Source organism: Populus alba, chromosome 13 (assembly GCF_005239225.2).
Source record: "Populus alba chromosome 13, ASM523922v2, whole genome shotgun sequence".
In the NCBI taxonomy this organism is placed as follows: Eukaryota; Viridiplantae; Streptophyta; class Magnoliopsida; order Malpighiales; family Salicaceae; genus Populus; species Populus alba.
This window is the reverse complement of record NC_133296.1, coordinates 15,175,659-15,188,448: the sequence shown is the minus strand read 5'-3', so window position 1 is coordinate 15,188,448 and position 12,790 is coordinate 15,175,659. Positions and strand designations below refer to the sequence as shown.

Here is a 12,790-nt window from a genome sequence, read left to right as displayed (position 1 = left end):
ACATTTTTCTTACACGAATATTTTTGCTTCCAAGTAAACAATTTCCATGAGAGGATAATTTCAACCTTCTTGTTTGAATGATACGTATCATTTTCCTTAATTAATTAGGAAAACCTGACCTTTCTCTTCCTGTTTTGGATTCTCAAGTCTTAATTAATAAGAGATTATTTCACCTAATTATTATAATTATTTATTATCAACCAAAACCTTCTCAGTGTGACTTGTAGACAAATACAAGAAAGGAGTCCTCTTCTCCGTGAAAATGGCCTTCGAAAGGAATTCTTTTTTAAAAAAAATTGAAAGGTATGCATGATCTGCATCAAAATGTCACAGTCAATTTAGTTTTGCAGCCAGTTGAAGCTTATTTATTAAACAATTAGCCATGCGGGTCACCCTATAGTTTCTTTAGTTTTTTCCTACGTTATATTAGCAAAAATAGAAGTTCCCTTGAATAAAAATGCGTGGATGTAACTCATCATAAATTATAGATATTAAACCCGGTTTTATTGTATATTATCTCGATTAATTTAAAAAATGTAAAATTAAAAACGTAATTAGGATTAATTTTTAATAAAATTAAATAAAATATTAATTCAATATTTCTTAGAAATATGATTCCCATAATCTAAATATGGTTAGGTCAAGAATAATAAAAAAAAAAACATCAAGGTTAATCAAAGATTAACGTAATTTAATATTACGATCTTATTTGAACTGTGGTTGAATTAATTTTTCATCAAGTTTTGAAAAAAAAAAAATTGCTTTAAATTATATATTTTTTAATTATTTTGATATATTAATATAAAAAATAAATTTTTTTCTCTATATCCCAATGGTTGTCATCATAATCAAAGGATTCGTTTCCATAAACACCCCTTTACAGAGAGGTGAGGTTACCCTCTTTCTTCTTTTAAAATTCAAATGCTGGCGTGCATTGCAGGGGAAGGTGTAATTAGTAGAAGATCTCAAAGTTGATCATTTTTTTATTTTCCAAACCATTATTCCATCACTACAACCTTTCCTTGGTTCTCTGGTGTATAAATGTCTGAACCAGCAGTGATTTTTTTAATTTAATTTTTTTTTATTAACGTGGATATTCGAGTTAATTTACGTGTATCTCAATTAATCCCATGAGCACTGAAAATAACGATCATATGAGCCTCCAGTGATCCTGAATTTTATAAAATTCGAATCAGTGATCTTTGAAGAGCAAATCTACAACCTAACCAGTTAAATTATACTCTTTAAGATTAATATCATAAAGGCCTTGCAAACAATAATTATTCTTGTCACACCCAGCAATGAATACACAAAAATGTTTTAAAATTCTAAGATGTTTTGGAATAAAATTCTTATTAATATAACTAGGAAGCTTCATAACAACAAAATAATATATTATAAATACATTAAAAAGCATTAACTCCCAAGAATAAAACTATTTGTTTTGATATATAATGAATGTAGAAATATGGTGTTACGTGTTTATTTTAATAATAGAGAAATTATCCATCTTTTACTTAGATGGCTTTTATACCTTTTAAAGCTTGTTATTTTTTATTGAATTAGAGGATTATAAAGTCGTTAGTAATGTTAATAATAGAACAAATATATTTTTATTAATAAAAAATAAATATCTCTTATATAAATATTAATAAGAAATAAATATCTCAAATACAGATATTAATAAAAACAAAAATTTCCTATAAATTATTTTAAATGAGTATATGCTATGATTAATATATACCTGAGGATATACGTCAAGTATAAACATAAACATGCTGAGTAAGTCCCTAACATTATATGTGTAGATGTGTATAAAAAAATCTCTCTACTTAGATCTTGTTTTGCCAAACTGTTCTTATTTTCTTGGCACACCAATTGGATGGGAGATTATAAATTCCAAGACATCGTTGGTTTTCTACTACACCCTTTTTCACATATACACTCTAGGCACATGTTTTTGGGCTCTTGTACGTCTGTTTCAAAAGGTCATGCCTTTGCCTTTAAAACTACATTATATATAAATCTGAACGCCTGAAACAGAGGTGGACATGCCGGAGTGGTTATCGGGCATGACTAGAAATCATGTGGGCTCTGCCCGCGCAGGTTCGAATCCTGCTGTTCACGCTTTTCCTTTTTTTTTTTCTTTTTTTTTTAGCATAATGAGATGTTAACTTCCTATCGTTGATTTAGTTGATGACAGGACAGGGTGAGTGCATTGGATTCTCACCAATTTTGTGTTATTCAAGCCCACATTCTCACTTTCACTTTATCATCAATCTTTGCTAGTGCCGGTGTTTCCCTCTGAGCTAGAACGCTCCCCTGCCAAAGCATTTTTTTACATTTTGTAGCTTTGACAGATCACTCAGTCGTGTTCATCCTCGGAATTATACACTCTTTCAAGGGTGGCTAAGCTAATTCGCGCGCTAAAGCTTAGTCTGGCTTGGCTTGGTTAGGTTCATGAGCGACTTAAATTGAGCTTACCAGCGAGGTTATAGAGCTTCTAAGCATTTGGAAGGGGGGAAGACATTAATATAAGATTTTATAAGATGAGTTCTAACATGTCGTTAATAATTTTCTTTTCATAAAACAGAATAATTGAAGGAGCTGGGAAAGACGTGAAGGGGCATCATTATTTTCAACAGTTTAAAAAGACCAAACTCATGGCACAATGGCAGTAGCTGTGAATTAGAAAGCGTTTTAATGAAATAAAATCTCGATGACTACAGACAGGAAGAGCTGTGCAATACTCATAGAAAGCCTTGCAGACCGTAGTTCTACTTGTCACGCCCCTATGTCAATAAAATTAGGCAAGTAGCACGTATAGAATCGATTGCTGCATTATCTTGAGCTACCACAACGATGCATACAGGGTAAAATTAAAGAGTATTTGAAAGGTAGAATCATATAGATTTGGCTGAAGCTAAATGTAAATTTCATTTTGGTACAGATACATTACCACAAAATTTCACTGTCAAGAATTACAAACGAATAATAATATAAAGCAATTGGTTAGCAAATTCCAGCAGTAATAGACTTTGTTTTGCATAATTTAATGAACAACGGAATCACAAATTGTTGACCAGATGAAAAATGAAGTGTACACGTTTCTTTCCAGAGGTAGCTTGAAGACTTCTCGTGGGTATGGACTTGGGATGTGAACAGTCATTGTGTTAGTTCGCGGCATTTGTTTACAGTTTGATGATGCATCTTCCAGTGTTGACATTCTGGGAGATTAAAACTTTGCAGCTTCACATTCCAAAGTTTAATCATAAGTTCTATGTACCATTTTTTATTCAGTCGCCGATTGATTCATTGCTGGGGCGGTCTCTCTTTATCATGTCTGTTAGATCCTGGACAACCTCAGACATTTGTGGCCTGAATTCTGGTTCAGACTGCATGGTAACCTTGAGGTTAGGCAAGGGTAATCATCCTATAATTGGCAGAAAACAAAATCTTGGACTGCAACTAGATGGCATTCACATGTTAATACTGTACCAAGTTCGAGGAAATCATAAAGAAACCAACAATATAATTCTCACCTGAACACATCGAGAAATGATATCAGCGAAGTTTGATAAAGATTTAGCGGAGTATTCTCCATTAAGGGCAGGATCAACCATCTTTGACAATGTGTCAATGTCATGGAGCTGGGGGATTGCCCATCTCACTAGAAAATGCTCCCCCCGAGTCCGTGTCCTGAGCAAAATTTGAAAAGAGGACATCATTAAATAAGTAAAAAAATTGCCTGAGGATAACAAGCACCATATGCTTTTGCACTAGGGAAAACAAACACAGCATGCATTACAATTTTACCTGTCATGAGACTTCCGGCCAGTTAAGAGTTCCAGCATGACCACACCAAAGCTGTAAACATCACTCTGGATGGTATAGATTCCTGATTCAAATTCTGGAGCCCCATAACCATAAGCTGTTAGCAGCTGGCCTGACAACTGAAAATGAGGGGAATAATTTTAGAGAAGTAAGCAGACATGGAAACAAGAAGGCTATATACATCCCTACACCAACTTAAGTACTTTTTCCTAATACTGAAAGAAGTTTAACAAATCAGTCAACTAGCTCAACAAAATTCCCTTCTTTAAGAATCAATAAATTGCAGTCAAGTAACTCAATCTAACACATCTGAAAGTCAACCCCCAAGATGGTTCATATTTCAACCTGGATCACTGCCTGATTGTATGATCATTACTTACCTGACTTACAGACCCTGATGATATTAATGAAGCCAAACCACAATCCGAGACACGAACATCAAGATCATCATCAAGAAGAACATTGGCAGACTTAAAATTTCTGTGTATAACAGGTGGCTGACAGACCTCGTGCAAATACCTTCACACATAGAACAACAAAATCAGTGTGCAGAGGCGTGCCTCCCACCTTCACCCCAATGAAATATGTTGGTGAATTATTGACCATTTTATAGACCTGAATCTACAAACCATTTCTAGCATATTGGATACCTAGTTATATCTTTTTAACCCATATACCTTCGGATTGTATTTGTCAGCTATTCAAATCTCTCTCTTCATACATGCACACAAACTTCCTAGTTACGATTTTTTTTCAAGTTGGAAAAGTGGTTTCATCTCAGTGGCTAGTTCACTTACTCTAAGGCTCTAGCAGCTCCAAGTGCCATCTTAATGCGGGCATTCCAGGAAAGTTTCTTTTTAAATTCATCGTCTGAGTGTAGTGCATCTTGCAAAGAGCCATTACTGCAATACTCATAGATCAGAAGCCTCTGACCATGCTCTGCACAGTATCCCATGAGCTCAACAACATTAGCATGTCGGATCCGATCAATATTGTTAACCAATTCAATAAACTCCACGTCCTTCTGCTGCTCTGCAGTCCTCTTATCGAGTTTCTTGACAGCAAGAAGCTAAAACAGCAACCAGTTGCATCAAATATCAGAAGCCAGACATTCTGCTATATGTTTTTCTTAAAATAAAATTGACTTGCTTGATCAGATAGATGGCACCATATAAAAGAGAGGTTTGATATAAATGCACTGAACCACCATAAGTTTTCACCTTTCAAAGCTCATTGATATATTCTGTTTTAAGGATTTGCAGTAACGGTCAACAGTTAAAAACCAGAGTTTTGGACAATTGTGGAAAGGAGCACACAAGGAAAGGAAACTGGTTAAAAAAGTACTTGAGAGAAGAAACAAAGCTATGAAGAAAACTAACAAAATTAATATAATAATACAGCAAATCTCCAGATAGAATATTGTGGCTCGTCGTCAATCACCATAAATAAATTGCCAAAACTAACAGCAATCATGGTAAAAGATCGCACCTTTCCATTAGGAAGCTGTGCCCTATAAACACTTCCCAGCATGCCTCCTCCTATAAGATTTTCTTGAGAAAAGCTGCTTGTGTATTGCTGAAGTGATGCAATATTGAAGGACCTAGCAGAAGTGAGAGGGATCTGAGTTTTACGAGAAGGCTTCCCTGGGATTACTTCAGCAGGAACAATTGGCTTAACAATGACATTCTCAACAGGGGGTGGAGGAGGAGGAGGTGGTGGGGGTGGGGGTGGGGGTGGAGGAGGTGGTGGGGGTGGAGCCATGAAATCTATATCTGCTCTGCCAATGCCCATTAAGTGATTGTCCCTATTTGGTGCTGGGTTCATTTTGGTTTCATTTCTCATATGCATATTTTGTGGCTTTGGATGGTCCTCTTTGGGCTTCTGTGCGGTCTCCTTTGGAACTGTTTGAAAAAATTTAGAACATGTCAGCAATCAAAAGAATTGAAATCTTGCATGGAAGCAGATGATTCAAGTTAAATAGTTGCTTGCCTTTTTCATTTTGATTAGTTGCTTGGACCAAGGATCCATTGTCCCTTGGGTTCTCTCCAACTTGATGCCGCTTGAAAATTCTGCTATCCTCCCACCTTCTTCTGCTACATCTTGGAATCAAAAGCACAAGTGCTAATGCCAGTATTACAAACAACAATACACCTGCAATGGATATCCAAACTACTCTTTTATTTTTTCCTCCAGAACTCGATTTCTCTGATGAAGACGGCCCATCAGCCTGCTTCCCAGGTGTTCTCCGAGAAGACGGTGATGGTGGAGCCCCAGAAAGTGGTGGTGTAGGTGTTGGTGGGGATGGGGACGAGGATGTGGGTGCAGGTAATGGAGCAGAGGAAGTATTGAACGGATTGCCATCATTTCTGCAACAAGTATCAATATTAGCAAACAAATGAGGGAAGAGATAACTAAATCTTCCAAACTGCAAAGAACAGTGCTTCCTATTCATTTCAAACAGCATATTGCAAAGTTTTATGGACTTGCATGCCAAAAAGAGCATAGGCGAGTAAAAGAAAATGCCTCCATCCTATTTAAGAATATTTGATTTTTTTCTCTGGTAGGAGTCATAGTAAGCATATGGTGTTATTAACTTGGTGCATCAGAATGAGGAGATCAGAAAGTCCCCATAGAATAATTTCCATATTATTGAAGCAAATTCCTAGCTTGCATTCAAGAAATTATTCAGCTCTGATTTCTGTAAGGTATAAATATGTCTAGCAATTATGCGCTTCACCACATTGAACACGAATTGGATGTATTCTTCCCAAAAAGTTCCAACAGAGGATTACAGGTTTCTTCACATGTATATTATATCCAGAAAAAATCCCTGCTTAAAAAAAATCCATGCATTCTTAATAGAACCCTTCAAGAACATGATTGGTCTGAATCGTTTGGACACATCAACATGGTATGATTTCCAAGACCTGCTTGTTTTCAAGGACACTGCAAATGGTTGCTTATGCTCGAACAGAATAACACAAAGGAAATGCATAAATAATTATCATCATCCTTAGCTAGTCTACTCAAAAGATTTAAGCTTAATGGAGTTTTCATACAACTGTCAATAAGTATTAAATACCAGAAATTCCTAAATTGAGTGAACATGATGTATAATTGACATAATATTCATCAATTTAAGTCATCGTGACAGCATAATTCATACAGATAAATGAATGCTTTTGAAAAACATCAAGTTCTATTTCAAATGAAATACATTTTCATTCCTACCTGAAATTTGGGATGGCCAGCAGCTTGTCAGGTATGGGTCCTGAGAACAGGTTATTCTCTACATTCCTGTTTTGTGAGGAGCAAAAAGGACAACAAAACAAGGGAAAAAATCATTCAACAAACTTCAGGACACAAAACTTGATAGAAATTCCTGAATAGGTAAAAAGGTACTATCATTTAAAATTGAAAGAGACATGGTTGGGAATAGTACAAATCTCTCAGGGGAAGATCTTGTAGAACATCAAGGGTCCCAGATAGCTGATTGTCCTGCAAACGTCTGCCAACCAAGTGGTTAGTATTATACATGGAGATGAAGTGAATGCAATATAAATGGACTTGCTGTGACAACTTACAGGGTTGTAAGACTAGCCAAATCTATGAAAGAAGAAGGCAACTGCCCACTCAAATTGTTATTGGACAAGTCTCTGCAAAAAGCATAAGTTGTTACACTAACCATAATGCAACATTAATGAAACTGGAAAAGTATGCCAGCTTTGAAAAAATAACCTACAAGTTGACCAACCCAGGAAGAGCTTGAAAGGCATCTGGTATCTCTCCACTTAAAAAATTATCGTTAAGTGACCTACACAGCATACAAAGCTAAGATATAAGCATAAAAATTATAAAAATGAGACTAAGCAGGCATCAACACCGGCAAAACAGGAGCCAAAACTTACATGGCTTTCAGTAAGGTTAAAGATGACAGAGAATCAGGGATGCTTCCAGTGAAGTTATTGTCTGCAAGGAAACTGTCAGAGGTAAAGACTATCATAAGCTGTTGCATAAAAAGTTATCAGGAATAGACTATATGGAGGGGAAAAAAAAAACCCGTAGATTATCTCATGTAACAGGATGCATACAGGTTTTGCATAGTAACAGGCAGATTGGACGGAATACTCCCCCCTATGTGGTTGTTGCTCAGATCTCTAAAAAAAACAAGAGAAGAATAAGTGCACAAAGATTAATGTCAAAATCCACAAAAATCACAAGAAAGATTATTGCCTAATATCCATACAAATGCAGTTTATGTACTTTGGTTATACTTCCTCCTATTTCATCTAATGTGTGAAGCACACAACTAGAAATCGAAACTTGGGGTATCAGGAAATTTTGACCATTCATTTAAGGGTAGATAAATGACATTTTCAAAATCATGTCCCGGATCAATGCAACTCATTGGCATTTTACTCAAAAAATGCAGTGTCTTCCAAGTTGGCTGGAGCAACCCCGTCTCACTTTCTAAAAGCCCCTGTAAATATAAAACAATCCCATGTAATTTTTTCAATGCCTCTTGTAGTCATTAACTGTCAAAAGGCACACATAGAATGCACGTTCTGTTCCTCTCACATAAAATGAAAACCAAAACAGCGTTTCTAATGGCAGCAAAGGAATAGGTGAAAAAGCTCTTTCGGATGGAAGAAAAGATGTTTCCGTTGGTCAACCATGTAAACACCATTCACGCGCTCACCCCCGTGGGCATATGCACGTATAGAGACAGGGAGGGGAGGGGAGGGGAGAGAGGGAAAGATTGAGAGACTGCCACTTACATCGATATGATAGAAGCAAACATTCCCAGATTATCACCAAGTTCTCCTCTCAAATTCGCACCATTAAGAACTCTGCAAAACAGCGCATTTTAAAAGGCTTTACATTATCAATGACGATAAATGGCAATAAATATGATGAGACCACTGCAGAGCTCCATACATGGATTGAATTTCTGAAACATTACATACAATGCCTTGCCACCCTTCGGCGCATGGATCTCCCCCGGTGCCGACCCACCCGGGCAGTACAGGAGAGCCCAGTGAAATGTATAAGCTATTAATTGCAGTAACTAAGTCAATCAAAACAATGCAGGTGATAAGATTCAGAGTTCCATGTACTATAAAACAAAATTAATAAGCAACACTACTATTCCAGCTTAAAATTATACAATAACAACTAGTAAAAATCCGAATTTGGTTGCTGAAAAAGAAGAGTTGAAACAAGAAAGGAAATTTACAAAACCAACCAAGCATTTCTTCCATCTAGGTTTGATAGCTTATATCATTTTAATTTTAACTAATAACTTTACTTTTATATCCCACATTTTCTCACAAACCAAACAGCAGAGAGAAACCCAAAACAAGAAAGAGCAAAAGAAAAAAAAAAGGTCAAGCTTAATTACCATCACTTGGATTAGTAACACCAACAGAAATTCTTGCTGTGCAAATCAAAACAAACCCAATAAAGAACTTTCCATAGATCTCCAAATTCAAGCACACTCTTTTACCAGATCTCTTGACTCCCATTGAACCTCTCGAACTCAATTATCTCTTCTTTCTATACACCACCAATCATAAACCCACTTCCAATCTGAAAAAACCAACCAGACCCCACAAAAGAATACCCACGGAAACACAAAGTTAGTGATCTTATCAGAGCTCGAGAACTCGACAGCATAAAAAACCAACAACAAAAAACTTAAAAAAAAACAAGTAATGAGCACCAAAAAGACACAAATTTGACAAATGTCAAGCTTGCTGTCACTAACAAACGAAAGAAAGTTTCTGTCTTACTTTTTTGTAGCTCTTTCTAAAAGTAACGCAAATAAACTTAGGTGAGAAGAATCAATGAATTGGGAGATAGAGAGCAAGAAATGGACGTAAGCAGATATTACATCACAATTTTTACGGAACCAAAAGGAGAAAAAGAACTTACTCCTGTAAAGAACAGTAGAGAAAGTTGCAGAAAGAGAGTATTAACCACGAAATGTGGAGAGAAAAAAATAATATATATAGAGAGAGACAGGGAGACAGAGAGGGAGGCTCTTTCCTTGTTTTTCTTTCTGTAAAAATACAAACTAAGCAGCTAGAAGAGGAGTACTGTACATAAGTTGAAGTTGAACAGTCTTTGTGCGTGTGAGAGAGTGTAATATGGAACTTCTTCGACTTTTATCTCAGTTTAGTTTACCTACCTTTTGTGCTCTAATATCATCCCTATATTTCCGATTTTTATGATTCAGATCCTTTCATATTCGATGATACATGTTCAATCTAGACCATCAAGCATAGCCGACTTAGGATTAATGGGAGCCTTGGACAAAACTATAAATAAATTTTTTAGGCAATCTTCATTTTGTACTTTGAGGTTTTTTTTTTTTTTTTTTGGTCAAGCGAGGATAATTTTAAAAATATATCTTTCTTTTTTTTGAGCCTTTTTTGTTAAATTAAGGTCTTGGATCATTGCTCAAGTGACTTTTATTTTAAGCTAGTTCTTCCATTAAATCCTAAGTGCAAGGGATTGGATTAATAAGGTTTGTCCCTCTCACCACCATTTGTTTTTTTCGTTTGAAAATATATTTGGATATATTTTGAAAATATATTTGGTTTAAAAAAACATCAAATTTATATTTTTCGATGATTTTAATATGTTAATATAAAAAACTAAAAAATATATATTTTAGTATATTTTCAAACGAAAAATATTTTGCACCATAATATCAAACATACTTAACTAGTAAGTTCCAAACTTGATATCAGAATCCAAGGAAACTTATCCTTTTGCATAGATGATGCGAGGATGAATTATAAAATCATTTAATAGAGGATTTAGTCTAAAATAAGTATCAAAATAGTTCATAAATATACATTTTAACAAACTTAGAAAACCCTATTCAAATACACATGAGAAAACATGATCTTAGAAATGATAAGAAGTTAAAGTACATACTTTTCTTTCTTTTTATGGATTTTATTGGTGAGGTTAATAACTGATTATATTATTTTTTTAATGTGAAAGAAAAATATATAATTTAATAATCATTTGATCTTATCATTAATTATCCTTAAAAAATAATGTAAAATACCTTGTTAAGTGCCACGAAGTCCTATGAAATTAATTGTACATGGCACCAACTAGAGTGGCAGGATTTAATGCAATTTCTTGTCATGAATAACAAAAGGATCAAATAATTGCATAAATAAACAAAAGAGGGGTGATATTGAAACAAAGAATAGTAGAGCTACCAAATAAGATTTAATTGAGAGTAGAAGAACCCAAATGCACCATCAACCATGTCTTGCGTGGTGACTAAAACCGTTGACGAGGCATCATTAATATTGTCTCACGCGCTTTACTTGCGCGTGCACGAGGCGTTTCTATCTGTGTAGCTTGGAAGTGAGGATAGGCTTTATGATTGTGAAAAATTAGGTACAGGTAAGGCTATTTCTAGTAGCGATGTGAATATGCTCGATGATACATGCGTTTGAGGTATTTATAGTATATTATTTGTTGTTTTTTAACGTGTTTTGTTTTGATATATTAAAATAATATTTTTTAAAAATATATATTATTAGTGATATTAATATATTAAAATAATTTGAAAATATAAATAAATAAATTTAATATTTTTAAAATATGAAAACAAACAAGTTGTTAAATTAAAAAATAAAATATTTTAAATCCAACAATGTTTAATTTTTAATCGATAAATATTCCATGATTGTTTAAACTTCCAATTCTCACACACAATTTGTGTTTTTGCTCAGGCATATTGATTCAAGCAAGAATTATTTATCTCAAATAATTAAATTTGTGGAGTTAGATATTAAATTTTGTTGCCCATCATCTATGATGATGCATGCCATCACTCTCTTCTTTCAACTTTCAATCCAAAATTTCAATCATCTTAATCATAAAAATAACTTAATTGATTAAATATTAAATTTATTTTTTAATAATTATAAATTTAAATTTTTTTATGACCATTAAAAATTTATATATTTATATAGTCATTAACTTTTAAAACTTTTTAAAATTAGTTAAGATACGTATTAATCTAAATATTTATATTAATAAAAAATAAATCCAATCATGTTCTAAACGAAAATGGTTGGCGTGCACCGCACTAATTCAACATGCATGAAGTTGATAGCCCATGGAAATAAGGTCTTCTTTTTTATTAATTTATTTTATCTTTGCGTATTTCTTCATTCGCCAATCCTAATGAAGAATGTTACGTTTGATTTGGACACTAGTCTTACGTGGCAAATATATCCATTCTCGCCACAACTTGACTATGATTTTATTTTTTTTCCTTGTCGTCGAGACTAGGATATTATTTAGTATTATAATAATTTTAAATTTTTATTTAATAATAAATAAAAAAATATTTTATTAATCAAATAATTTTTGTTTTTCTGCACCCTTATATCCATTCTCATCAAAACTGACTAGAAATTGGATTTTTTTTTTTGTTGAGACTATAATATTATTTGATATTATGGTAAATTCTGTTTTTTATAACTATAGAAAAAAAGAAGTTATTTGATTAGTCAATTAATTTTTCCTTTTCTGTACCAAGCTTTATCGAATAATTGTGTTTTAAACATTGGTTTGGTATGATAGCTTATGTTTTTTGATGCATTTAAAATAATTTTTCACTTAAAAAAACATTAAATTAATATTTTTTAGTATTTTTTTAATAATTTTAATGTGTTAATATCATTATTAAAATAAAGAATATTACTTTATACATTTTCAAGTAAAAAATAATATTCTCTCCACAATATCAAACACACACATAAATGCTAAAATAGCATGCTTTCATTTAAAGAGATACGCTTTCAATTCATAGTGATATGTTGTTTTTTTTTTTTTGCATGCAAATATCAATCTCGTGATAATTTTAAGAAAATAAATATTTTTTAAATCTATTTTTTAAAAATTACAAATTAATAAT

General features: G+C 33.5%; 1 protein-coding gene and 1 non-coding gene across 4 annotated transcripts; one reads left to right on the top strand and one right to left on the bottom strand.

Moving 5' to 3' along the window:
- Positions 1–2,045: 2,045 nt before the first annotated feature.
- TRNAS-AGA (transfer RNA serine (anticodon AGA)) lies at positions 2,046–2,127 on the top strand. Its single transcript has one exon. It is a non-coding gene; the product is annotated as a tRNA-Ser (tRNA).
- A 785-nt stretch (positions 2,128–2,912) lies between these two features.
- LOC118028138 (protein STRUBBELIG-RECEPTOR FAMILY 3) lies at positions 2,913–9,956 on the bottom strand. 3 transcript variants are annotated; one of them, XM_035031670.2, is made up of 17 exons: positions 9,769–9,956; positions 9,236–9,423; positions 8,773–8,902; positions 8,613–8,684; positions 7,926–7,991; positions 7,743–7,814; positions 7,577–7,648; positions 7,419–7,490; positions 7,277–7,342; positions 7,066–7,131; positions 5,824–6,200; positions 5,323–5,735; positions 4,632–4,903; positions 4,215–4,353; positions 3,817–3,953; positions 3,543–3,699; positions 2,913–3,395 (listed from the first exon to the last, which is right to left on the bottom strand). In XM_035031670.2, the coding sequence occupies exons 2-17, from the start codon at positions 9,357–9,359 to the stop codon at positions 3,297–3,299; spliced, it is 2,334 nt and encodes a 777-aa protein (XP_034887561.1). In that variant the 5' UTR covers positions 9,360–9,423; positions 9,769–9,956; the 3' UTR covers positions 2,913–3,296. The 3 variants fall into 3 exon arrangements, with proteins under 3 accessions (XP_034887561.1, XP_034887563.1, XP_073260201.1); XM_035031672.2 differs by lacking the exon at positions 9,769–9,956 and having other exon boundaries at positions 8,773–8,886; positions 9,236–9,373; XM_073404100.1 differs by lacking the exons at positions 8,773–8,902; positions 9,769–9,956 and having other exon boundaries at positions 9,236–9,354.
- Between the last annotated feature and the right edge of the window lie 2,834 nt (positions 9,957–12,790).